Below are 27,176 nucleotides of genomic sequence, written 5' to 3'. Positions count from 1 at the left end.
AATCAGAAGCAAAACCACATACAACTGCTGTGATGTGCATTTCCTTATCTCTGTAAAGCTTCTACTAAAGGCAAATCAGAAGAGAAGTAGCTGTCTTTTATGTCACCTAAAGGTTTGATACCCACACTGGTATGAGGGAGGAAAGAGGGAGAAACAGAAGCCCTTCTAGAGAAGCATGGTACAGGGGAAAAATCAGGATCTCCCTCTTTGTTTACAGCCACAAAGTATTTCTCTTCCTGTGTTTTTCACAGACAGCACTCAACAATTCCTTTATATTTAATCATACTCAGAAATGGCTTCTACTCACTCCAAAGACTGGGATGTCTCCAGTTGGTGCACTTTCCATCCTGCCACTGTGTGCTGCCCTGCACAACCATGCCATCCCAACAGCTCGTTCCAGTAGCTGCCTTGCCCAAGCATGCTATGCAGAAAATAAGTGACTATGGAGAGGCTCCCTTGGCATCTTGAGTTCATTTGTTTTTTTGGGGGGATATCAGTTACAGAAGCTGGCAGTACCAGGCTGACAGGAGCAAGGCTAACTTGCAAAGCTGCTAACTACTGCCCCTCTCTATTAAGAATGACTCTTTCATCCTGCTATTAACTCTCCTCCTACCTACAGCTTTCTCTGGCTGCCTCTAAAAGAACCCTCTTTTTTTTTTTTTTAATAACAATGAGATCATTGTAAGCAGTGGCAGCCCAAAGTCTGCCCAGAACACTTTCAGTGAAGTTTTAAAAGAAAAGGGCAAAGCCACAAGCCTCATTAGTGATTACAGTGATTAATTTTGCTTCCTACATCCAAATGAGAAAATAAGAAATAGAGCCTGACTCCCATCTCCATTCTGTGTAAGACAGAACTAAAGAAGGCTCTTGCTGCATCCACCTTCATGCAAAAAAGCAAACACAAACCACAGATTTTGGAGGAGGCTGCAGTGTTACAAAGCAGTTTGTTTTCTCTTGCATTTCTCAACATCAAAAATCACTATTTTCCTTTGCTTATTACCATGTTTTAAGCTGAAAGGGGACAGTCTGCATGACTCCCTGTTTGGATCGAATCAGTTCAAGAAGGTGTTTTCCATAACCTAAACTAACCGGTCTGGACTACCTCTTGTTGCAGTCACACTAGAATCAGAGGTTTCAGTGGGAACTAGGGGGGAACCAGAATAATGCAAGTCATTGCACACAAAATATGTAAGGAAAAAAGCAGCCAAGAGCTTGAACATTAGAAATAACTAACGAACTGCAGAATACTAAGCAACCACCACATCTTGACCAAACCATCTGCACCAAAAGCACTGCTAGAATAAATCCTAGATTTAACATCCATCCAGACAATGTGTTTTTGCACCAACACCATGAAGTTAGTAAAAAGCATTCCATCATTTCAAAATAAGGCAGCAAATCAAGTACTATATATGGATGTTTTAATTAATCTTAAAAATTGTCTACATTTAAGGACAGATTTTGAAGGTTCCCTTCTATTTGTTTCTGTTACATTAGATTATACCTGAATAATCTGCATAGTAACTTCAACATTTCTGGGTGTTTTTTTTGTTCCATTGTGAAAACATCAGCTGCAGGTAGCAATGTAACATCTCAACGACAACCACAATATGTGCAAGATGTCCAGCCAGAAGCATTTCTCAGTTGACTTGCAATAGCATGGCACTTCAGAATCTCTGCAACAATACTCTTTTTTTCCCCCTCACTTTTTAAAGTTAAGTTCAGATGTGGCTCAAGAAGCAAAACCAAATTTTCTTCAGTCTCAACTGTTACTCCAGTTTATACCACGTTGAGGTTCTACCCTTCTTCTCCCCACCCCTCCCAAACCACACCTGCAGTGCCTTTATCCTTCCCTTAGCATGAGCGCAAACGTCAGGAATGCGGTTTGAGTCCCTTCACTGGGGGCCTTACATGCAATGGCTCTGTCCCCCAGCCCTGATCCCTGAATGGGACAGAATGGAGAGCGCTGAATGCTGCCAGGAGCAGCACATGGGGAAGAGTCACTTGAGAGGGGAAGAAAAGAAAACAACAAACAAACAAACGAGCTAATTTTGCCCCCCGGGTTAAACTTTGACATGTGAAGCATTTCCATTTCCAGATGATCAGTGCAGCAGCTTAAGAAGGTATTCACACCACCTATCGCCAAAGGCAGTCCTCAAATCAGACGCTCTGAGAGCCTCCTTACAGAGACAGCTCTGTCTCTCTATTACCTACACTGAAGCCTAACTTGCATGTCTCTATGAAATACCCAAGGTTAGGTGCTGTGAATACCATCTCTTGCCCCACCCCAAACCTTTCCTTACCTTTAGAAAAAAAGTGCTTTTGCTTTTTCTACCTGGTAAATGTTTGGGCTGCTCGATCCTGTCCCCTATCCCATGTGTTTGTACTGAGATCTGTCCCGAGGAATTTGCACTTGGTTGGCTGTCAGCTTGTGGTGGATATGGTAAACGCAGAGGGTTATCACGATAACCAGCCCCAGTATCAGGCCCAAAATCAGAGGCAAGGTTTCTTCTAACTGCTCCCTCTGGTCCACTGGGCACTTGTGTTCTGCAGGGAAAGAAAAAACCAAAACAAACACAAAACGAACAGACAAAAAAAACCAACCAACCAAAAATCCAAAAAACACACACATAAAACCCAACCCAACCAACAAAAGCAAAAAAAAGATAAAAAAAACCCAAGGAAAACAAAACAAAAAAACCCAACGCAAACCAAACCCACACAACAACAACAACAAAGAAACCCCACCAGGAACAAAACCCAAAGAAACCACCAAAACCCGAAAAAAAAGTTAACAAAAAAATAAAGGAAACAACAAGGAAAGAGAGAGACAAATTAGCCACTTCGGATCTGAACTGCTTCAATAGCAATCTGACCTCCCTGGGGCCACAGCTCAGTGCCAGGGGTCCCTGGCTAGCAAAAAGAGCCACAGCAGCAAGGAGAGCCAGCAACTGTCACTGCAGTCCCAGGGAGAAAATCACCTGCTTTGGAGGAAGTAAAATCATAGTCACAATGCAGGGTTTGGAGGGCATGGTAACATCTGTTGAACCAGGCAACTTGACAGGATAGAATGCTTTAATGCCCCAAGTCCTTTTTCAGGCCTTTGCCACATCTGTACAGCAACAGCCTTGCTGGGAACGGCACAGCAAAAGTTGAAGTTTCCTGACTGTGGCTAAAAATCTGCTTTATTTGGTACAGAGTCCATAAATATTCCATCATGAGCCCTCAAGTCTTCCTCAAGTTATCCTGCATCAGGCTTACACAGCTCACTGCTAAAAGATTTCCCCTCTACCCTCCACCTGCAGGTTGACCAAGATCAAGCACCCTTTGAGAGATGACCGATGTCTAACAGGGACTCCTGCATCTCTGTGAGCTCCTCCTGAGGACTGTAGGAGCACTGGTGGAGCAGATGCGTGTTTGTGGTCGACAAGCATGTTGGCACCCTGTATTTGTTTCTCAGCTACGGCAAAGGATAAGCAGAAGGAACAGTAGAAGGGACACAAGTATTTTTCCTCTCTGGCCTGCAAGTCCCCATCACAGTGCCATAAACCACTAGAAAATAATAGTAATAATAGCCACAGCTACAATGGGGAAATACTTCTCTATTTAGCTTGCAAAGGCCACCAAGATCACAAAACACTTTAACAGCAATGATCCCTATTCAGCTCCCTTATATTTCCAGAGTCTACCGCAGGCCTGAATGACTCCCCCCACAGGAGTGGTGCTGTTAGAAAGGCAGAGCCAATGCTGCCAAGATGGGGCTACCAGACCAAAACGAATTAAAATGCCAACTCCGGGAAAAAAGAGTTACAGGGTGCAGGAGGGACAGTGCTCTCGTCTCTGTTTTCTTCACAATTCGAGTATGATGAAGGTGGTCCAATGAAAAAAACAATTACTTTTAAAAACAGGGAGGGCAAAAAAAAAGCCTGCATGAATAGATAAAAAGGACACCGCTAATTCCTCCCATCACCAAAGACAATCCAGATGGGTTCCCTAGGCAGCTAACTGCAAGATGCAGTGACAGCCATTAATGGCAAATGCTCCACAAACTGAGAGGCATGTTTACAGAGAGCACGAAAAAAACAGAGACGCCCCAGGCCCAGGCAAGAGGTGACAGCAGGGACATATCTCCAGTGGTGCCAGCATCTCTGGGAGCTGCGGTATCCCCCTGAGAGCTCCAGCACTTCCCAGCACCAAGCTTAGAGCGATGCCATCAGGAAACGTTGTAAGCTGTGAATGAAGTGCAACAAAAAAGCCAAACAGAGAAAATGTCCTTTTCTGTTCCAGTTGCTCACTGTTTCACCAGAGGAGTGATTAATCACCAGGACTGTGTTAAAGGCAATTCAGCAACTGCTGCAATGCAGGGGTTTTGTTTGTTCATAATAAAGAGAAGGAAAAAAAACCCTCTGATTATTACTTAGTTCCTAAAACTGGGTTTACAGAGCTTTATGAAATTCTTCCCCATTTAGGATGCCAAGGCCTGACCAGGCTCATAATGCCAAGGCAAACAGACAGGTTGGCATCTCTAGATCAGACTGCGGGAGAAGCCATGCACAAGGCAGTGCCCTGGGGCCAGGGGTGCTCTGAGCCCCCGGATCCACACGGTTCTGGCTAGAGGAGCTCCTGTGCATTCACCATACAGCTGCAGTCTGACAGGCTGGGGTGTGCTGATGTGCCAATTGCACGTGCTCGAAGTGCTTGTATTCCCAGCCTTCCCTGCAGGAAAGCAGACACACAGCGTGGAGTGTGCCAGAGGACACACCAAAACTCTCGTGTCCACAGAAAACTATGCCTGGATTTAAGTATCTGCGTCACAACTCAAAAAGATAGCAATTCCTGCAAGCAGACAAGGAAAACAGTTACTTATCCTGACACTTTTTAGAGAGGATTAAAAGCCAAAAAACACCCCAAAAAAAGCAGCAGGCTTCAGCAGCAGCACATCCACCAACCCAGCTGCACCACCCTAGCCAGAAAGGGCTCTGCTTCAGCAGCAAAGGCAGCCTCAGAGAGCAGCCTTACGAACACCTCCCCCTCAGACACATCCACTTTCTTGGAGCAGATCGCCAAAGTCTGGTCTCTTCAGAGACCACAGTGGGAATGGAAGGGACCCAGCACAGAGGCACAAATGCTAAACACAAACACATTTGCAGCTACAGGCTAGGAGGATGAGCTTCACATTTTCGAGATTAACATAATGTTAAAATATAGCCTTTTAAAATAACACCAAAAATACCTCCACCTTTATAACAAGGTACTGAAACATTTACACAGCACTTTTCGCCTCAAGAGTTGAAGGCATCACGCAGGCACTGCGGTCCACCACACTGTGGGGAGGTAGGTAGCAAGTATCATTCCTATCTGTCAGCAAAGCGAAAGGCAAAGGGGGAGCAAAGAGTGGAGAAGGATTTGCATGAAGTCCACAGCAGACCCAAATTCAGATGCTTAACTCCATTAAGCACAGCACAGGCAGATGTGCAGATTGATCAAACACTGCCACACTGAGAACTGCTGCGTGTTTTAAATCTGTGCCTTCTGCAGGAAAAAAAGCCCTTTCCATCAAATTTCCCTGCGTATTTTGCTTTGGGTCATGGGGATCCCAGCATTTCCTGAACGCTGGAGTTTTACCACCAGTTCAGGAGAGCAAAAAGGTCCCTTGCAAATTTTAACTATGTGACAAGTTCAGGTGATGTTGGGAGTTCTGCTGCATTGCTCAAGCCAGTGTGTTCTCCCCTTTGCTGAAGGGATGCCACCCCGCAGCCCACTTCAGAGGATACAAAGGAGGCATTTAAGTACGTTCCTCATTGTTCTTTTTGCTGCGCTTCCTCCAACACCTCACAGCACCTAAGCTCACATACTGCCATGGTTTCTATGGTGAGTGCTCGTCCAATTTCAGCACTAGGCTATGAAACCACCCAACAGGCCCATTTTCTTGTTTCAGCATCCCTCTGCAGAACAAATAGCAGTGCGGCAGAAAAATAGCAGCTGTTTCCTGCAGTCACGACTGTAAGCCTGAGGATCAGTGCAGAGATGGAAAAATAGCCCAGCTGTGGCTGCTAAGATGGAACGAAGTTTCAAGTTATGAGATGAGGGTGTATAAGCAATTAGCTTAAACAAAAACAAACAAACAAAAAAAGGGTGCTTTTTAAAAACGTGGCCTCACACTTTACAAAGAGGAGCTACTTTTTATCCCAGGAACCCTCGAGAAAGCATGGTCCTCGTTGGAGTGGGAGTTTCAGAGGGACATGAGCCCTCCTAGCACCCTGGACCTTAATTCTTTTCATCAGCACTTTGCATTATTTTTATTAAAATCAAGAGAACTGACTATTTCTGGGAGGTTTTTTTGGCAACTGAGAGGTACTCCTCACACCCCCTGGATCCAGCTCTTTTTCCTGATCTTTTAAGCTGGAAAATGTGCACACCTTTTCCCCGTTAAAACCAGTAACATCTCCCAAGCTCTACTGCTTTTGCATTGAAAACTGTACTTTCAGATGTATTTGCGAGATTTGCCTTACAAACAAACACACCAAACAAACAAAAAACCCCAAATGAACAAAATCCCCAAGTGTTGTAGTACAAATTCAAGCACTGAAAAACCAAACCCAACATGATTGCTCCCTACAAGGTTTCAAGTGTATCCCCGACAGGACAGTGTCCTTACGGTGAAAGGGTCCTGACCTTCCCACGGCCCAGCGGTTCTGCTCCTCCAGCAGGTCTCCTTCTCTAGTCTAAAATATTTTAAAATGTTCTGTAGCTTGTTCATGATTAATAGGAATTTTACCTAATGGGAAATTAATGAACCAAAAAGGAGAAGGGTAATTACTGTAATTTAAGATTGGCAGCCATTCTCAGACCCCACAAAGGATCATGTTTTGCCATGCGTGTGTCGATGACAAGCCGGTCTACAGGACTGGTGGGGAAATGCTGTGGAGTGAAGCAGTGAAGCTTCCCTGATAAACTGACCTCTTAGCTATTTCTGACCATCCCCTCCAGGTGCCCTTTGCTATCTAATTTCAGTGGAATTCAACAAAAAGAAGTGTAACTGAATAATGAGAGCAGCAATAAAAAACCAGAAATCTTGACAAAGGAAAGATGATTTTCCTTAGGATACAGAATTTCTCATGTGCATATAAAAGACTGACAAACCAATGGAGGTCTCCTCACTTCCTGAATTAAAAACAAACAAAACAAACCCAGAAACTACAACATCAAAGTGTGGGGGGGGAAATAAAAAAAAAATACTGCCTGATATAAATGTGGTCACAACAAAGGCAGGCAATGAGCCCTGAGTTTAGTTTTTTTAACTGTGGGCTCCCAGACTTCACAAGACACAGAAGCTAAAATGGAGTCCAGACTTGCACATTTTAAATACACTTTACTTCAAGGTCTGCCCAGTCAAACCCTGAGTGCAGGAGCCCTGAACTCATAGGAAGAGAAAGATGAAGATGTGCCAACCAGAAGTGATAAAGAACTACTACATTCTACGTTTTCCTCCCTGTAACCTATGCAATATGTGTAACTACTTCGACAGGAAAAGAACAAAGATTTATTTGTGTCCACACATAAAACCTACTTGGTACTACACTGGCCTTGCCATGAGTAATTCAGCCAGGCAGAGCTCTGCCAGAGCCAGCATACATAATAGCACGTATTTACTACATTAGCTAGAGGAATGTGAGTCACAAGCGTGAGTGCTCAGCTCCTTAGTCAAGGCTGGTTTTTTATTGTGTTCTAAAATATTTTCCACATGCAAAATAATAAAGCCCCAGGGTTCCAATACTAAGCTTGAAAATAACACCACCATTTTCTAGCTTGTTATTCAAAGATTTCCCTATTACAAATTTTATTTGCATCTTGTTACAATAATGGAGTTAACTGATTTGCAAAGATTGTAAAAAGGAAACTAGTCTCAAAGCCGTAATTCAGGTGAGAATGTTTACACTCCCTCATTCAACCTGATGGGCTAAGGCAGGTATGCGTTGGGGAGGAGACACACTGCAGGTTCCTCAGGACAAAGGCAGACAGAATCTGCAGGAATTCTGCCCCACAGCAGTATTGCTGTTGACTTCAGTACAACCCTTTGAGATGAACAGCATGTGCTGACTCACGTTTTCTTTTACCAACAATTAACATTAATTCCTCCTACTGCAGCCCCAAGCTTTCCTCAGGGTGCAGTGGCCCTAACAAACCCCTGGAACTGTACTGAAGCACCTTCCATGCTGCAGTGGAGCCTTGTAAGGTTCCTCAGGGACCAGGCAGTTCTGCGGACTGCTGGCAACCCAACTAGATGAGTCTTTACCCAAGTCAACATACATGCAACAACAGTCCATGTTCTGACTAAATTTAAAGGGCTTTGACCACAGGCTATGGGTTGGAGGAACTGCAGAGAGCACTGAAAACCTGCTGGAGGGCAGAGAGGGTGCTTGGATAAAGGCGGGACCCAAATGCCAAAACTGCAACATTCCCAAAGGCCACAGCAGCAGCAGCATCTCACGGATGCAGGACATGCCTTTGCCCTACACCTTACCTTCACCGAAAACAAAATCCGCGGTGATATCAAAGGGTTGGATGCGAACTTCTGACAGCAAGAGCTGAACAGACTTCTGGTGGTCGCTGGAGATGAGGGAGATGGTTTGCTGCGCCTGGCACTCATAGGATTTTCCAGCTGGGGTGACCAGGGCAGAGAGCCGGTGTGAGCTGGCTGTGTGCTTCCCGGCTGACCAAGGGGCAGAAACAGCAAAGGTCAGGTCCTGTCTCTGGGGGCCCGCTCTAACTTTATGAACAAAGCTAATGATCGAACACAAGGGTAATCAGGCTGTGTGCAATGCGGCGGCTGCATGCTCCGCTGCTCTTAAAGCAGCATTTTCTCCTGAGGTGGGAACTGTGCTTTCGGCCGAACGCCTCCATGTAGCCACGGTAGGTCCTGCACTGGGATTGCCTCCCCACAAGCAGGAATGGACAGCTTCAGTGCATGTTCCTGCCAGCACAAAGCGGAGATCTGGCTCTGCCATTGCCAGCCGCATTCATGTCACAGGATCTGGAGTCCGTATAAAGATGGAGGAATGGCTTCTACTGATGCACATGCAGGTTTCAGCTACAAACTCTACTAACACTCCCTGCATTCAGGAACCTGCAATTCTTGTGGCTGTACTTGAACTCTGAGCTCAGGTGAGAAGGAGCAATGCAATTTGGGGACCTCATGACAAAGCAAAACGGGCCCTAACACCTCTCCTGAGAATACAACATGATCATTTCTACCAAGTATAGATCACGAGAAAATATTTTCCCATGACGTGAACCTTGTTTTATACGTGAAGGCCAAATGTAGCTCAGCAAGGTGGAATGAGAGATGCCTTCCACCTCCCACTCTGCAGCCCTTTGTTCCCCTTCCAGCACACAGAAAGGCAATTGTTGTTTAGCATTTGGAGAGGGGGTGAGGCATGGGCACCACTGTGTTTCAGGGACACAAACAATATAAACATCAGTGGGAAAAATATCTCCACGTCCAGCGTGTCGTATGCCACAAATTGTTGGTGCACCAAATGGTGGGTTCTGAAATTCCGAGGAAGAACGACTTGCAAATGACAATATTTAAATTTTCAATACAAGTCATTCCTGAGCAGAAACTAAATAAAAACAAAATGAAAACCAGAAGAAAGGGAATCAAGTGAGAAAAGGGAGGGTGCTGGGTGTGGAGGCGTGTAGGAGAGTGGATATTGACGTGGATCTTGTCATTATCTTGGAAAATCATTGCTTTCCCACCAATTGAACATTTATCAAAACAGAGGAGATTAAAATTAATCTTAAAAAACATCTCCCACAAGAAAGGTCATTTTTTCCAGACCAGGGGGACCCCTGCCCACCCCGAGGCCCAGGCAGTGCAGCAAACAGGCAAAGCTTGGGCTCTCCTTCCCACGGCAACCACTGTGTTTCAAAACAAGAACAGAAAAGGCAGAAAAAAATAGGCTGTTTAAAACTGGCACTTGGATCTGGCTCTGCTGGGCAGGCTGGGTTTATTTTTCCCATTAAACTGCATTTAGGTGAGTAGCCCATGGGGTGTCCATGTCCCTTGCCCCAGCGCCAGGCTCCAAGATCCTATCTTTAAACCCCAGGGATCCTCTTTAAACCCCAGAGACCCTCATCGCTTACGGCTGACAGCGTCCTTGAAGTAGGTGCGCTCGGAGGTGTCGTAGGTGAACTGGATTCGGCTGAGTCGCCAGAAAGCCTCCGGACCCCGGGACGTGTTGTGTCCCTCCTGCTGGAACAGGGCCGATCAGGACCTCAGCAAACGCGCCGTGCCCCCCCCGTCCCACCTCCCGGGCATGCAGGGTGGGGAGCCCGTACCTTCAGGAAGGAGAGTTTGAGAGTGTAGGCTTGCTCCAGCCAAGAGATCTCCAGCTCCGACTCGTTGGTGCCGCACTTGCCCTTCATCTCGGCGCCCCGCGCCAGCGGGATATCAGCTTGTTCCGTCAGCAGCTGCGAACGGACAGAGGCTCAAGGGGGCGGCCCCGAGGTCCCCCGGACGCCCACAGCACTCCCGCCCCCCGAGCCCCAGCTGAACCTCTTCGAGGGCGATAAAGGACTTTCCCAAAGTACGGGCGGATTTCCCCCTCCTCCCGGCATCGCCGGTCCTGCCGTGACAAGGTGCAGCGGCTCCGCGCCTGCAGCACTGCAAGCCCGAGCCCCGCAGCGGCCCCGGGCACCAGTCCTCCGGGCCCCACTTACATCCACGTAGTTGCTTGCCCACACGTCGTAGGGGACGATGAACTTGGCGGCAAACTCCGCCATGAGACACGTCGTCCGGTTTTCTCGCACCACAAAAATGTCCTTTTCAGGGTTAGGGGAGAGCCCGGAAAGATTTTCAACTTCTTGTTCGGCAGCCAGGCGAGCCACGGCGTCTGCGGGCAGAGACGCGCTGAGTGCCGGAGCCCCCAGCGCCTTAGCGCCCCTCTCGCCCCCCCGAGCCCACTGGAGTAAGCACCACTGTCGCGACGGGGCGTCCCTGTCGCGATAGAGCGGGCGGTGGAGATGGGACAGCCGGCGGCGATGAGGCAGGAGCTAGATGGGGGCTGCCTCAACGCGACAAGGCTCCAGGTCGCGACTCGCCGCTACGATACTCACGCAAAAGAAAGAGCAGCCCCGGAAAGCGCCCTCCGGCCATCCTGCAGCCTGGCCCCGGCGTGTCCGTGGCTGGTGCTCCTTCGAAAGGGTCCGCTCCAGAGAAAAGAAAGAAAGAGTAGGGGAAAAAAACCCAAACAAACCTAAACAACTAACACCCCAAAGCAGCAGGTAAACCCCCCAAACCTGAACCACCTTCCGTCTCTGAAGCTGCTGCAAAAGCACTGTGCTGCGGAGTGCCGGGGAGGAGGGACGGGCAAGAGTGCGTGGGTGTGTGGGGAGGAGGAGGGGAACTGCCGGCGGAGCTGATGGAGGCACCCACGCCGAGAGACGGCGCGTACGCGGAGGCAGGGCCGGGAGGAGGGATTCCCCTCACACCCCTGCTTCGCCGGCATTAGGGGTGGAGGGCCCGCCGACCCCGGCAGAAGGGCTCTCGGGGATCCCCTGGGTATCCCGATGGGCCGCCCCGACATGCTGCCGAGGCGGAGCTAAACTCTCCTGAGCCCCCCCGTGCAAGGGCCGGGAGCGGGGCCGTAGTCCGGGTAAGCCCTGCACAGAGCCGGGACATGGCCAAGTCCCCGCCACCCACACAGACGGCTACTCCCGACAGAGAAGCAGAGAACCGGCTAAACCGGGACAGCGGAGGGGGTGGAGGAGGGGTTATCTAGTCCAGCACTGGCTGCTCGCGGAGCCTCAGTAATTTCGGTAAAGGCGCACAGCTGCTCCCTGGGTTAATTTAGAAGGAAACGTGCAGCTATTTTTGCGTGGCAAGGTCAGAAACAACTCGGCACCCTTTTGTCAACGGACATTAACACACCTGAGCTCTTCAGAGGTCGTGACATACCGTAATACAAAATGTACCACCGCGCAGCAAAGGGAGCGCTCCTACGGCACCGAGAAGGTGCAGTAACACAACCCTAGCCGTGCCTCTGCCGAGCAGTCCCGGGGCGGGAGGTGCAGGCGCCTCCGGCAAGAGCATGCTGAGATGCCGGTTTCCTCGGGGTTCCGAAGCGCTGCCAGTGGCAGACGGCATTGAGCTGGACACACCCCGGCCCCCGGCAAGCCCGACCCAGCCGCCCCGGGGACAGCGCCGACCCCACCAACACCCCAAGCCGCGGATTCCCGCCTCGCACTCTGCAGCTTCGCTTTTTCCTTTCGCCGCGTGAGACGGCGTTAAAATAATTTTTTCGCCTCTTACCAGGAGTTTCTACGGCCTGTTAGTGAGCTGCCACCTTCGCCCCGGTACCAAGAGCGCATCCGAGTATCTACCATTTGCAAAGCCCACTATCCTGCGGGGAGCAAGAGCCCTGGCCCACGGATCTGCACTTTTAAAAGCCGAAGGGACAGCAGGAGCGGATTCAGTCGACAATTCACATTTCTAGCTCAGGAAAAGGAGTCTGAAGGAAACGGTCTCGGGCCGTGTGAAGCAAGGTGGAAGGTGAGTTTTGATTGTGGGCACATGCTTCTAGGCACACCTGCAGTGAGTGATTTTCCTGCCGGGCAACAATTCTTACAAAAGCAGGTGCTGAAAGAACATACTGATTTTTGTAACTATCATGTTGAAATTCCTCATCTGCTTGCTGTATGTATTAAATATGCTCCAGACATCTCCTCTGTCCTGTTTCATGATAATCATTACTGCTCCCCAAAATACAGCCAGACTTGTCTCAGTTGTGATACAGAATTAACTTGCAGATAATAGTTTCAAGGGACTATATATAAAGGGGAAAAAACCCCTCAAAACCTTCTATATGAGGCTCTGTGACTGCAACAGACTATTTTGGTGACAATTTCAATGCCTGGCTTCCTCGGGACTTTTACTGATAACCTCAGTATTTAACTACCCTTTATTTCCTCCTCTAGCCCTCAATTCAATTTCTGATTTGGTTGAGGTTTCCAGGTAGCTCCAGAAAAATATATGATCCTGAGCACCCACCCCTGCATCCAGCCTGTGTAGCGCGATTCCACAGGGAGTAGCTGTGTTATGAGACACAGGCAAGCCTGACTCCACAGCCTCTGAGCACAGAAGCGTGTTCTCTTCGTATCCACTAGCTGCACAGCACAACAAAAAATGTCTTCAGTGACAACCCCTACTTCCAGCCTATGGAGCTGTGTTTATCCTGCTTTCTGTTAAAAAAAAAAAGGGAAGGTCTAAGATTACCTAATGCCAAGAAAGCCCCCAAAAGTGGGTCTCACCTGAGTCAGCCAGCACAGCATTAACTGACCTGAAATGCTGTGACCAAGGCAAATTTATTGCCACAAATGAGATTATCTGGAGCTAGCCCTGTAACCTGTCCTTTAACTCCAGCTGTGGAGACTGCCTGTGGATCTCTGAAGGCTGAACTATCTCCTGCTAGCCCCTGACTCACCGGACAGCAATTGCTCTTAACAGCCTCCTCACAGGGATCACTGAGTGCAGTGACAGTGGGGCTGCAGCGCTGGGACCACTGCTGGTGCTGCATCTCTAGGAATGGTTTTCCAGCCAAGTGACTCTGGGATGCATCTGCCACTGGCATCCAGTTTCACAGACAGCCCATGAGCAACTAAGTCTGCAAAGAAATCAGCTCCTGAAGGGGATTTTTGGTCTCCAGCAATGCAGTTTGCACTGAAGTGGGACAGGAGTTAAACAACCCCACCTGCAAACAGTCAAATTAATGACCTCCAAATTACTGGGAGTGACAGAATACCTGCTTATGAGATGAGGGTGGCAATGACCTTCCCCACCATAGATGCACTGAATTTATGTGAAGAGATTCAGAGAGGGAAAATCTACTACTTCTCTCATTGAAATTTCACTGAAGTGGAATCCATCACCCCAACAGGGAATTATATTTTAAACTGCTTTAACGCAGTATCCATGTTCAAATTGATTAGCCTATTTCATCTCAATGGAAATTCTCACCTCATTACATTAGTGACCAAACTTCAAATAATTTTGAAATCAAATACTACGTAACCAGTATTTCAAAATACTTGGCTGACAAAATGAATCACTTAATTTCGAATTACTGTCTGTGTTTTCATGCTATGTCGCCAATAGATGAAATACCTAACAGTTCTAGGAGCTAAGCCTGTAAGATGAGGCTGCTCAGCTCTGCGGTTCCACAGAAGCACATTTTCTCTTTGATTTGATAAATGTCTCACTCCTGGATGAGTAGTGAGTGCAGACTTGGAAGACTGTGGACCACATTTTCTAGTGTTCCAAACCCAGTGTATGCCCTGATGCATAGGATACTCGGAATTAAGACAGGCAGGTTTGATTTTCTTCAGAGAAGAACCCCAGTCCTCTATAATAATTTATTTCTTTAACAGCTAAGGCAGGGGCTTCTGGCCAGGCTGTGCGTCTAAGAAAACTAGTAACGTTCAGTGCTTCACTAGCTGGCTCTTGCTATACCTGGCCTGTCATCTGCTTCTCCTTACTGGCTAGAAATCACTGCAGTAGGCAACAGTGTAAATTCCTGCTCATAGCACTGCACTGTCTTCAGCAGCCATGTTTCAAAAGGTATTTTCAAAAAACATTTTCAATTCAAAAACATATTAAAAATCAGTGCCTTGTTTCAGATGCCACATCCTGTCCAGCATGCTCTGAAAACATTGCTGCCCCCAGCTCCCTCCAGCACTCAAGCTGAGCTTAGAGAGTAGGAAGAGCTGCTCCCAGTACACAACTTGTCTTTAAAGCATTACGGACTTCAGGGAGCAGGAGGTGCCTCCATATGTGAAGTGACATCAGAATGGCAATTTTGAATAGGTATCAGAAGTTGAAATGCTGTCTTAAACACCTAAAGACTTCAGTGACCTCTTACCTTGCTTGCAATCTCAAGTTAGTGCTGCTACACTGTACTCAGGTTGCTGCATCTCACTGTAGTGATGCTATGCTGTACTCAGGTTCCTGCATTTCACGGTAGTGATGTTACGCTGCACTCAGGTTGCTGCATCTCACTGTAGTGATGCTACGCTGCACTCAGGTTGCTGCATCTCACTGTAGTGATGCTACGCTGCACTCAGGTTGCTGCATCTCAGGGTAGTGTTGCTACACTGTACTCAGTTCTGCAATGCTGTGAGGACCAACGCTGTCCGATTCTTCTATCATTTAAAAGAAATAAGACTCCTTTGACTACATAAGCTGTGATAGAAATATATTTACACTATGCACATTTTTACAGGAAATACAACTTGCTAAAAATTTATAGGTTACTAACACCACCACACTGTAATTCACTACAGTCAAAACTGAAGCTTTTGAATTTTTTGAGGTTTTTATTAGAGAAGTTGAAAGTTTCATCTCAGGACTGACAATAACATAATTATCTCTTTTAATTTATTTTGTTTATAGGAATATGTAGAATTTGTTTGTACAAGCATATACAACAAAGTAATTGGTGCTTAGTACATTGAAATCAGGAATCTGATTTGTTCTAAACTACCAGTTTTCCATGCAGTCATCTTAGAATTGGCAGCATGGACAAATTCCAAGCGGAATGCTTACATGCACTGTTTTGCAATATAACTACAGCAAGCTCTGAAATCATGCAAATCGACACATTAGCAAATTGATTTTATATCTAATGGACATAAAAAGGTTATTCCTGATATGAAATTCTGAAAATCTGCATAAATACTTCTGTGTAAAATTAATTTAGTTATGTACTTTCCTTTTACTACAAGTATCAAGAATGCCCACATAGTTAATATACACACATATAGAGACCTTGTTATGCTAAAAGTCTTTGCAATTAATCAAACAATATTTTGTGCCACACATTTACTCAGTATTTACCAGCTAGTAGAATGATTGTGGTCATAGAGAAGGCATTAAAGTCTTTGTAGCATTTGTATCACATGCAAACGTACTCTTAGCATTTCTGTTTACTAATTTTATCAATGTGGCAACCATGTATGTGATTTTCTACAATGTTGTGATTCTGAAGTGTATAAATACTTTTTACATTTTCACAGTTGCAAACTCTTTGCCAAAAGCCATTTAAACAATCATTAAGTTACAATGAACTGTAGTATCTGGGGTCTGCTGCAACAGGATCAAAATGCAGTTTCTATACAAGCAACATGGGATGTAAACTTTTCTTAAAGTGCCTAACATATAATCCCTTAGAGCACTGATAGTTTTGGCACAAACACAGTGTATTTCCATCACACTAACCATTGCAGTAACCTACGGGATATCAGCTTCTTTCAGACATGATAGAGTTGATTATGGCACTTGTAAATGACATCACTGGACTGCAGAAATACCCTGCCAAGTTACCATTACAGCCAATGAGCGTAGCTGGTCACTTTGTACACACTGTACTTTTGAGTATATGCAGTTAACTTTCAGCTGCCTACTGCCTGAAAAATACCTTGAAAAATGTAAGTTCACATTACCCAAAATCAGCTCCATACTATACTGATTATTATGGTGACTTAGCAGAAGATCCAGTTCAGTGGGCTTGATGACATCAGGTGCTGAGCATCTGAGGAGGGTTTTTCTGTCACGGTCTGGCAGCTTGGGGTTTCTACATAATGTATCACACATGAGAACAAAACCAGTAAATAACATGACATGACTACAGTTTTGTGACCATTTGAGATGATGTTTAAAGTATTTGTTGTGTTTCAAGGCTCTGATTGTGTACCTGTGGTGCAGGCTGCCTGGTGAGATACATAAAGGAATACAGGACTGGGTTTAAGAAAATGCCTTCATCTTCTGAGTGTTCTCTCAAAAGAAATTCTTATGGAAATCCAACAAAAGAAATTCAGTGCCCAGTGTTAAATCAGAAATAATTAAAAGCTTAAGAGACTTGGTGGTTCATTGCTACAGTTTATATATTAAAACCAAAAGAACCAAACCAAACCCCTGCCCTAACCCCCCTGAAACCAGCCCACAATAAAAAAGCACCCGCTTTTCAACCTCAGCAATGTTATTTTGAATGTTGCTGTCATTTTAAGGATGCTGTGTTCTCCAACTTCAATTTGCTTGTTGAGGCTTCAGACCACTGTTGCTGGCCTGCGATCCATCTCTGCTTCCAGCTTCACCATCTGCTGCATCTCCTTTGCCTGCAATCCAAAACAACCGCAAGAAGCACTGCATTAGATCTTTTGTTCAAAGTGAAGCACGTGTTTTTTTTTTGTGATAGTGTCTGAGCCAAATATAGGCAAAACACACTGAAAGTACACGTAACAACATTATGTTTCCTCCCCCCAGTGTCATTCTGTTTTCAAAATCAGATGTAGTTCTTATGTCTACAGGTTCTTGGGAAATATTTTTGATCATATTCCCAGACTCATGTGTTGAAGGATATGGTAACATGGAGAAGCTCCAATTTTTGGGAATAAAACCAGGCACATGCCAATCAGACTGTCCTGGTAGGAAATGTCTGTGAGAATGTATGCTTCACAGCTGTTGTGCGAGTACTGTGAAGCGTCGCTGTATGATCTGGGCTCATTTCTTTCATAAAGACAATGAATGACTAAATTCCATCAGTGTAACATCTGCCTTGCACTAGGCAAGATTTTAAATTATTTATTTGAAAACAATAATTTTTAAAAATCCCCATCTGGTCTGGATATCCTTATGAGTTCAAACATGGTGTTTTCCACCTCCGGATCAGAATACTACTGTGTGCTCCACGGGATGAAACACATTCAATCCACCAGAAACTATACCCAAATATACAGCAATGAATGTATGCCAGATAAACTCTGCATGCCTTGGGCTTTGCTGACAGAATTAAAGCACTGTATATAAATGGGAACTGGCTTGGGAATCCCCTGCTTCAAGAGAGCTTTTTTAATTCCCTGCTTTTGTCTCCTTTTGTGTCTCTTACAGATGTATGCATGTGCACACACAAACTTACCAAAGTTGCAGTTTGATTTTGAACTCTGCAGTTTAAAGAACTGGGAGTCAGCATCCCTACATTTTTTTTCCTGAGGGCTCTGAACTGCAAAGTTTTTGAAATCTGTAACTCAAAGGACTCACAGTAAGTTGATCCAGAGGGCAAGCTACCTCCATCTATCTTTACAATCAAGCTTCTGAGGATTAGGACAGGTTTTGGGAGAGGCAAACCAAGCTAGTATTTTCTTTGGTGTAACCACTCTGCATCTTGTCACACAGTGAAGAATGGCTACAGGCTTTGATTTACTTGAAGTACACTTCCCTAAAAGATGTCAATCTTGATTTGAAAGGACACTTTGCTATAGAAGCTTCTACTTAAGGAGTCACCTATCCTAGATGTGCAAACATATTTGCGTATGTGAAAATAGGCAGATATAGATCTAAAGTAAATGAGATGCACAGCTGTTCATTTTGCAAGGTAAATGTGCATTTGTGCAGATGTGATATACAGGCCTTCTTGAACAACCTACCCCTGTACTTTCATCATCATCATAATCATCTTGGGGAAAAAAAGTAATTATGATAATAGCAAAGCAACTGTCATAAATATGATTAAAAATTAATCAACACTCTAATTTAAATGAGTTAAAAGCTTGAAAGTAATGAAGAAATAATTTTAACATGAAAATATGGAAACATAATAAATGAATCAGTATGTACAACCTCTTCTGAAATGTTGGCTGGAGTTTGCCTGTGTGTGAAATGAAATTCCAGATAAAACAAAACCCTGTCATTGTTTTGTAGTGACTCACCCATTTCACGTTTAAGGCTTATGGCTTAACTACTGGGACAGTGTCCTATAAATATTCTGCATGCCGACGTATGGCATACGAAATTATTAGAGAGAGAACCTGGCTTCAAAGAACACATTAGCATAGGAACAGGATGCCCCTCTGCTAGTCTGAGACTGTTTCAGACAGTGCATTCTGATGTGAATACACAAGCACCACATTTGAAGACAAGCCTTCTGGAAGGCAGTGTGGAAGATACAGTGAATCCATTAAATAAGATGCTTGCTTTCTAGTGAGACTTAAGACAGGCTAAGAATCGCTTACAGTAAAAGAATACTTTTTTAAAAATCACTTACCCTAAATAATGTTTTGTGTGTTTGTTTCCCCTCCCCTCCCCCCCCACTCATTCTGTATCTATAAATAAATGTTAAAGTGTGTGCTGTCAGACTCGGTGTAAAATGTTATCTATCTAGTCGAGAAAGTAATCCAGGCCATGTAACACTGTACAACTGGATGTTCAATCCTAATATAACTATTTTCCTCGGTAAGACAGGGGTTAATAGAGATTTCTTGCAAGTAACAACTACTGAGGTAGCCACAGCAGTACAGCCACATGGTTAAGTATAACTGCCATACTTTGTCACATGTTGGGATTTTCTTTAGGCACTGAAAAGCTATTTCTAGCCAGCTACTCTAGAGTTTGCTATTCTTAGCGTGGAATTACTTATTTTATTACCATTCTTATACATGTGGATACCCTTTGTGTGACTGTCAGTATTAGCAGTTAATCATACATATGTTAACACTAAAATAGTTTTCCTAGCTCGAAATACACTTCTGGCAGACACAGTTTAGAACTCTTATCTTTCAGACAGCAGCTAATGTACAATACAAGTTAATCTCCAAATATTTCCTCTGTGCATCACTGTTCATCTGCATCTGAATTTGAGATGCTGAAGCACAAAATACTGTTAATACTATGTCAGGCTCAAATACCTGTGTGCAAACAAGATTAATGCTGTGTTCACTATATCAATGGCACTTCCCAATGGTTGCATTAGAAGAGGGCTCCAATGATAATGATTTGATTTAGAAGGAAAGCACACTGAAATAATAGTTTGCTTATTATACATCCATCCTACCTTGTGATTGAGACACTGCATGACAGGATTTCAAAAGCTGTTTGTACAAAAATAATAATGTCAAAATTGAGTAATACAACAAGAAGCAAATTAAATGAATGAAAACTGAAGTGAGATTGAAAAATTAATGCAAGAAAAACATACATAAACAAAACCAAATTTAAGTTCATAACAGTTTGTATTGAAGGCTGTTTCAACCCATAATTGTACTTTTCTATGCTGTATATTTACATGAAAAATATATTCTCTTATCAGGAAAAAAGAATCATGTTTTGAAATTCTCATTAAACAAATACCACCTTCATCTTGATCCAACTAGCTTTCATGTGTCGGTGTATGGTGGTGAAACCAGACCCAGCTGGGGGTTTGCACTGGTGCACTTTCGAGGCTAAAGGAAGTGGTCAAAACAGCAGGTATGGAATACATGCTCTGATGGATCAAATTAGAGTGAGTTAAAAAGCTGTTAAGTACTACCCCTGTGGTGTAGGCCACCACATGCCCCCACAAAACTGAGAACCAGCACATGAATGATCTTAACTCCATTTCACCACTGAATTTAAATTGACCTCATCTCAGTACTGAAATGAAGTATAGCAAGTTCATGTAGGCTGTTAACATCTCATAGCAATGGAAGATGTAAGTCCAGGTGAGGGAAGTATCTAATTGCTAAAAGAGATGACTCCTGTAGTGACTCCAGCTTATTTCCCAGCAACCTCCCTCACTTATACATAGGGTGTTTATCACAGTGTAGATAAAAGCACAACTGTAATCATTCCCTCTTGTCCTTAGGTTTTAAGTGGATCCAAAACATTCTGAAGCCACTGGAAAGAAACCATGAATAACACCTATATCTGGATCAAGCTCATAATTTTTCATTAGGCAGCACAATTGACATGGAGTTCTGAGTCATGCTTTCTACAATGGCACTACAGATGCCCTGTAGCCCAATTGCCTCTCCTGCCTTTTGATTGCATGCAGATATTGCTCAGGAGCAGACTTGACTGATCTATTTATACTGGAAGCTAGATATGGCATCTATAGAAACCCTGAGGCAGAAGAGACTAGGAATTCTGGTTATTGTTCAAAAGGGAGCTGGAGCCATGGTCACTGGGACTAGGTAGGAGTTGCCAGTGATCTTACATGCTGTCAACCCCTAGAACGTAATCAGGCTGCAGCTTTGGGTGGTGTAGGATTGTCCCTTGATAGTGGAAAGACTTGACTGGCGCGTATTTTTCCCTCCACGGCTTATACTCATCTTACGATATCTGCCAGAGAGTTCAAGTTCTGGACATTTAATAAACAAACAATTACATGACCCTTGAAAACAGTGAGTATGAAGTGCACCCTTTCTCTCGCCTCTCACTAAACTTGCAAGTTTACATGTGTAAGTGCAGCACTGCAAGTCCATGCAATTATCACAGGTCTGTGGTTTCAACCTTTCAGCAAGGGAACTGCTCAGAACTTAGTGTTGCTTCTACCAGAAAGCAGATTAGAATTCTTTCCTTGCCATGTAGTTTTTCCAGTTAGAAGCAATTAGTTTATAAACTAACAAAATATAATGCAGCACTTTAATTAGGAAAGAGTGTACTAGTACAGATAAAACTCCCCATGCTACTATAGATCTCTAGAATTCAGTACAAACTATCTCAGAGTTCAGAGATGCTCTGTGTGTGTTTCACCTCTTTCCAATCAGCACTAGAAATTTAAGTTACAAAATGAAAGAAGCAATTTTACTTGAAGTACTTTTTAAGACTAATTAAAATTATGCTGGCTTTTTTATGGGTGTCTTATTTAGCTAATGAGTATCAACATGGCTGTACAGCTGAAAGGACAGACTCTGGCTAAGCAGTCTTTCACATGCTGATCTGAAACAAATCAGCAAATCTGCTTCTAAATGATTATTTCAATCACCTCACCTCTTCACCTGAGCTCCCCAGATAGGTGAATGACCATGGATAAGGAAATTTTCCCAAATTCAGTAGTGACTTACACTTTTCACTAGTTTGCTTTTCTTTAAAGCCTTTAAAGCAATATACCTGCTCATTTTGCTTCTCCAACACTTCTAAATGTTCAAGTTGAACTTTTTTCAATTGATCCATTTCCTTGGACTGTTTCATTGCCAGCTGTAAGCAAGAGAAAATAATTGGGGGAAATGTAGTACATTGTTAACAAGCAAAGCAAAAACTTACTTGAAAAATGTGCATATCTAGACTGTCTTGGCCACAAAACATCACAGGAGGACTATTAAATCACTCATACTTAAGAAAACTATTACTATAAATCATATCACATCTTATACATATAGTACATATTACATAAAAGTAGCAAATCACAGACCATTAGAGGTTGAAGGGACCTCCAGAGGTCATCAAAAGCAGGATCACCTAGGGTAGTCTGCCCAGGAATGCATCCAGGTGGGTTTTGAAAGTCTCCAGAGAAGGAGACTCCACAACCTCTCTGGGCAGCCTGTTCCAGTGCTCCATCACCTTTACTGTCAAGAAGTTTCTCCTCATGTTGAGGTGAAACCTTCTGTGTTCAAGCTTGTTCCCATTGCTCCTTGTCTTACTGCTGTGCACAACTGAAAAGAGAATGGACCCCTCCACTTGACACCTGCCCCTCAGATATTTGTAGACATTGATGAGATCTCCTCTTAGTCTGTCTCCATAGGGGAGATTCTCAAGTCTCCAGTCATCCTCATGGCTCTCAGTTGGACTCTCACCAGCAGGTCTCTGTCTCTCTTAAACTGAGGAGCCCAAAACTGGACACAGTACTCCAGGTGTGGCCTTACTAGGGTAGAGTAGAGGAGAAGAAGAACCTCCCTAGACCTGCTGAACACACTTTTCCTGATGCACCCTAGGATGCCATTGGCTCTCTTGGCCACAAAGGCACACAACAAGAAGTAATTTTCCTAACTTTAAATAGTTTCCTCTTACATAGACAATAGATCTTTTACACAACAAGTATGTGGAATAAAGCTAGGGCCAACAGCTGCTAATTTACTAGAACTGGATTCTCAACACACAGAAATAAAAAATAATATCCAGAAATAATGCCTGTGACTTAGTCAAGGTTATAGTTACCCTTTTTCTCTCTTCCAGGAACTTTTTTGTGTTGCTGCTGTTCAGTTCTCTCACTCGCCTAAAAAAATGTAAATGTTGTCCATGAAGATTCATTGGCAGAAGAAACTCAAAAGCAACAACAGAATCATAAACTCATCATATATATTCTGGTTTTTTTATTATCTCTACTATGTGGGACTACTGGCAAATTGTACACCACTCTGGCTCTGTACCTTTACACTTAAAGGTTTCCAAGTACATTGACAGTATGATCGAAGGCTTGAAAAAAGAAGAAGAAGAAAAAAAGACCAATGCTGGTATGAATGAAGCTTTTCCCCCTTACTCAAGAGTGATAGACAGAACGTAAAAAAACACTTTAATTCATTTGTGTATCACTTACTGCACCCTCCTCTCAACTTATTTTGGTATATAAGAAGCGTTAGTTCTCTCAACAGTGGCAATGGAAAATCATCTCATGATAATAAGTGAAGTTACAGCTCACTAATGCTGTAAAGTTCTTAGAGCTGTTATTTAAGCAAAAAGTATAAAATCAATATTTATATGAAACTTAGGGAGTGTCTCTTCCCAAGATCTTTTTCATGAAATACACCAGAAATAGTTCAAAGAGCTGGATCAGACTAATTTCAAAGCCTGAAAACCAGAACTGCATTCAGCCTTCTTTTAGATCTGGAGACAGATTTACCTCAGTCACTAGTAGAGGTCTTGTATTAACTAAGTATAGTTACCAAGGGCTCAGAAAACATCATCCTGTTGGGCTAGGTCTGTGTAACACTCAAGGCACGTAGTTTAGTGGGAACCAGAGCAAGCCTTATGACGAAAACAGCCCAGTGTCGAGGAGTGAATGTAAAAGAGGAAAGAATCTGCCAGATGGCAAGCCCAATGTGAAGGGGAAACCCTGAAGGCTTATGAGACATCATCATGTATGCTCTGTTTTTATCTATTTATTTGGAAACATTTAGGATAAATAGAAGAAGCTTAAAATAGCTATAATGTGGATCAATCCCCCAGCTGGTACAGGCAACTGTCTCTCTGGTCTCTCAAGTCAATTAAGGCTGTCATCTCTAAACGTGCTATGAATAACCCACTTTTGCAAGAGCAGCAGTGCCCTTGGTTTGCTGCGCCTGGATGCTGACCAAGTCTTTAGTAGCAACACATAAAGAGGGAGAGAGCTCCAGTTCAGGAATGGAGAAGCAACATGTGGGCTGTTGTGGAGTACATCTGCTTCTTCCATCACCCTCTTCACTGACTACCATCACTTTTAGCATTCTATTCTTCTGTTCCACCTCTCTATTATCAATAGATGAGGGAGAATGTCCTTCACTGGCACCACCTCCTCTGGTTTTAGTGACGTTGCCCCTCTAGTTATTCTAACTCCAACTAAAACCAAAACTCAGACTCCCTTTTCAGTTTAGCCCTCACTTCATTTTAAAAGGAACAGCAAAACAGAATAATGCACCTCATTAAAACTTACACATACGTTTCAGTTCAATAGTATAATCAGACCTAGAGCAGTCAATCACAACTGAAGAATACAAAGAACCTTTTTGTTTCCCTCATCAGGGCAGTACATTTATTAGATAAATACAAGAAAAGCAGTACATTTTCTAAAATGGTCATCTGTCTTTGACAGCATTCTCCCCTTCTCAGAAAGGGACATCTGATACATACCTCTCTCTTTCAGCTTTATTTTTGATAGATTTATCTTGACTTATGGCTTTGCTGTTCTCCATAGATATTTTAGCCTGGTTGGCCCGCATTTCCTTGCTTTCCCTAAGCAAAACCAAATGAAGTCATTAATGCCTAAGATGCAACCGTTGTTGAGGTTGGTTTCCTGCTATTACTCTATGCTGTATTTGATTTTGTCCTTAAAGCACTAAGAGGAAATAATAAATAAGAAAAATCCCTTTTTTTGATAGATGTCACCTGATTTAAGCAAGCATTCAGAAATCTCCATTTGTTACAGACAACATAATCTGAAAGATCAGTTTTAAGCCTTTTTACAATTTGAATATTATAAAAGGGTATAAAATACCCTCTTCTCCCTATTATGTAACAGCTGAGTATGAGCTACTATCAGTCAGTTAGAAACTGCACTTTGTTAAAACTGCCTAAACAAAAAATCACAAATTCTGTGACAACAACATGACTGCAATAGGAATAGTAATAATATGTGCTAGTTGTGTTATAAGATGACAAACTTCCTTTTATGACTTCCACTTTGGGCCTTGTGATTTAGACAATGGTCAGATTTATGTTTGCTTTCTCTTCCTGGCTCTGGGAACCTTGTAGTCATTTGTGTAAGACAAGATAGCCTTAACAGGAGGGTGGCACAGAACAGAGTGCTTTGTTTAAAGAGGTGTTGTCAATCTTTTTTAGCTTTCTTTCACCTCTAAAAGACTTCAATCATTAACTTGAAACTTTGTTCTATAGCTTACATTTTCCACAGTTTAATTTTTTTTAATTAAAGGAACACAGTGTAGGTTTTTTTTCCAGGAGTTTATAAAGTGAAACACTTCCTAAATGCAGACTTGAAAGCAGTGGTATCACAGCAAAAGTCTGGGTAGGTTCTACGAAATACTGTGTTAAGAGTACATTTCATTCTAATAGTCCTTTGTTCAAATAAAAGCTTTTATTTTCTGTGCTGAATTTGAAGCAATTTTCAAGCACACCATCTTAAAAGAAGTACTGAAGTAATCCATATTTATTACCGTGCTCAAGGATATGGAAAAAAGTGTAGGTGTTCAAACTGCCTAAGCCTATTTGCATCAGATATAATTTTAGAGTGAAAGAAGTTAAAAGGATTAGAGTACTACTGTACATCACTGATGATTTCAAAAAGAAGGTATGGCCATGGCTATTGCTAAAAGAGACAACACATCTACATGCAGCTGTCTCTATAACCTCACTCTGAACTGCACTGCTCATGGAGCTTTTTGGGTCTGTTGGGTTTTCACCACTTGCAAGAAATAAAAGGTATTATTAACAGAAGTAATGAAAAAAAACTTATCTTCCTCTTAAAATCACCAAGAAGCACTTGTTGGGACCACTCCTTGTTTCTAAAACAGTGCTTATCAAAGTTGTAGTGCAAGTTCACTGCTCAACTGCCCATTATGTGGCTTCCTGTTTAGTCTTGAGTTTGGGCAGTACCTGCCTGGCTGGCACCGTTAAGGAACACTCTCCCGATATCACCTAGTGGTGATGTCTATAAGCAGAGTTGACTGGCAGAAGGAGGTAAGCCAGCATGATGAAGAAACAATGGATTCTGACAAGCAGGCATGTGAACTGCAATATTTAACTGCTGACCTCCTAGAGTATCACACAGACTGCAAGTTTGAGATACACATCTTTTAAAGGAGTACTTAAAGCATGTAAGTGTATTCTTAGAATTTACACACATATCTATGTGACATTAAAAGGCATCAACGTGCTACTGTTAGAAGTACTGTCTGAATGATTGTTTGAATGACTAGAAATCTCTTCTTGTATTAAAAAAAATACATTTTTTCTTTCTTTCTCATGTTATTTTATCTGGAGTACAAAAGGCTTGTGAATAACTTCATGTCTCCAGTTTCTGAAATGCTGCAAGCTCACTACATTCAAGTCAGTGACAATGACCCAGTCTGGAAAGGCAAGGGGCATGACATCCTGGAGGGCAATAAGCCTCAGATTTTTAGTAGTAATCTGCTGTCTTCTGCCTTATTACAAAATGAGCTCAAATCACAAACTGTAATTGCTTTTTGTACTGCACATGGAGGGCAAGTATCACCCCTACAGCAGATAACTAAATCATTTGAGATTAGTGATCTTTCCAACTAGCCCTGTGTCTTCTGTTGTGATAGCTAACCCATTACCTCAGCTCACAGAGAGGGAAGGAGCAAGAACAACATGCTGAGAGTGTGGTCCACCTCCCACACTGCTCTCAGAACCCTTTTTTGCTCTGGTTACCTGGTTTGTCTCTTGACTATTACATACAGATCAATGCACGTGTATTCCTACAGGCAAATACATGAAAAAGTTAAAAAAATTATTAAGAGTGGAGTCTCTTTGGGGCATAATTACTCGTGTTTCAATACTTCACATTCCAAATTCTCCTGAAATGCATAGAGGCAGACACAGTGTTAAATTTGTTTTAAGCAGTAAAGTCCTCTGTCTGCACCTGCAGGAGTTATACATCAATTCCCAAATAAGCAGAAACACAATAAATTGCAATGGATAA

General features: G+C 43.5%; 3 protein-coding genes across 9 annotated transcripts in view; 1 reads left to right on the top strand and 2 right to left on the bottom strand.

The window, feature by feature from the left end:
* Positions 1 to 1,404: 1,404 nt before the first annotated feature.
* Positions 1,405 to 11,516, bottom strand: LAMP5 (lysosomal associated membrane protein family member 5). Its single transcript, XM_064146116.1, has 6 exons — positions 11,119 to 11,516; positions 10,723 to 10,895; positions 10,342 to 10,473; positions 10,147 to 10,252; positions 8,525 to 8,713; positions 1,405 to 2,547 (listed from the first exon to the last, which is right to left on the bottom strand). Exons 1-6 carry the CDS (start codon positions 11,156 to 11,158, stop codon positions 2,369 to 2,371), a joined length of 819 nt encoding a protein of 272 aa, XP_064002186.1. The 5' UTR covers positions 11,159 to 11,516; the 3' UTR covers positions 1,405 to 2,368.
* Positions 11,424 to 14,689, top strand: LOC135177085 (uncharacterized). The gene is made up of 3 exons (XM_064146751.1): positions 11,424 to 11,462; positions 11,514 to 11,657; positions 12,317 to 14,689. The coding sequence occupies exons 1-3, from the start codon at positions 11,424 to 11,426 to the stop codon at positions 12,812 to 12,814; spliced, it is 681 nt and encodes a 226-aa protein (XP_064002821.1). The 3' UTR covers positions 12,815 to 14,689.
* Positions 14,690 to 15,234: 545 nt separating this feature from the next.
* PLCB4 (phospholipase C beta 4) overlaps positions 15,235 to 27,176 on the bottom strand; it is a 214,762-nt gene continuing 202,820 nt past the window's right edge. For 5 of the 7 annotated variants that reach the window (XM_064146107.1, XM_064146110.1, XM_064146108.1 and 2 more), the window contains 5 exons: positions 24,629 to 24,730; positions 22,961 to 23,018; positions 21,917 to 22,003; positions 19,881 to 19,917; positions 15,235 to 17,169 (listed from right to left, as the gene is read on the bottom strand). In XM_064146107.1, the coding sequence (XP_064002177.1) occupies positions 17,081 to 17,169; positions 19,881 to 19,917; positions 21,917 to 22,003; positions 22,961 to 23,018; positions 24,629 to 24,730 (373 nt within the window). In that variant the 3' untranslated portion in view covers positions 15,235 to 17,080. The remainder of the gene's footprint in view (positions 17,170 to 19,880; positions 19,918 to 21,916; positions 22,004 to 22,960; positions 23,019 to 24,628; positions 24,731 to 27,176) is intronic. The other 2 variants (XM_064146111.1, XM_064146112.1) reach the window with 1 other exon arrangement.

This window comes from Pogoniulus pusillus, chromosome 7 (genome assembly GCF_015220805.1).
Source record: "Pogoniulus pusillus isolate bPogPus1 chromosome 7, bPogPus1.pri, whole genome shotgun sequence".
Classification (NCBI taxonomy): Eukaryota; Metazoa; Chordata; class Aves; order Piciformes; family Lybiidae; genus Pogoniulus; species Pogoniulus pusillus.
Note: the sequence above shows the minus strand (reverse complement) of the source record. Positions and strands in the feature narration are given on the sequence as shown.

What these genes read in the sequence shown, in the direction of transcription:
- LAMP5 (XM_064146116.1), bottom strand. Translation starts at nt 11,158, where the DNA reads ATGGCCGGAGGGCGCTTTCCGGGGCTGCTCTTTCTTTTGC. An exon ending in GGGCAAGCAACTACGTGGAT is followed by an intron (nt 10,474 to 10,722) that starts GTAAGTGGGGCC and finishes GTCCGTTCGCAG; the next exon opens with CTGCTGACGGAACAAGCTGA. An exon ending in GGATTTTGTTTTCGGTGAAG is followed by an intron (nt 2,548 to 8,524) that starts GTAAGGTGTAGG and finishes CTTTCCCTGCAG; the next exon opens with AACACAAGTGCCCAGTGGAC.
- LOC135177085 (XM_064146751.1), top strand. Translation starts at nt 11,424, where the DNA reads ATGGAGGCACCCACGCCGAGAGACGGCGCGTACGCGGAG. An exon ending in GAGACGGCGCGTACGCGGAG is followed by an intron (nt 11,463 to 11,513) that starts GCAGGGCCGGGA and finishes CGCCGGCATTAG; the next exon opens with GGGTGGAGGGCCCGCCGACC. An exon ending in GGAGCGGGGCCGTAGTCCGG is followed by an intron (nt 11,658 to 12,316) that starts GTAAGCCCTGCA and finishes GCCTCTTACCAG; the next exon opens with GAGTTTCTACGGCCTGTTAG.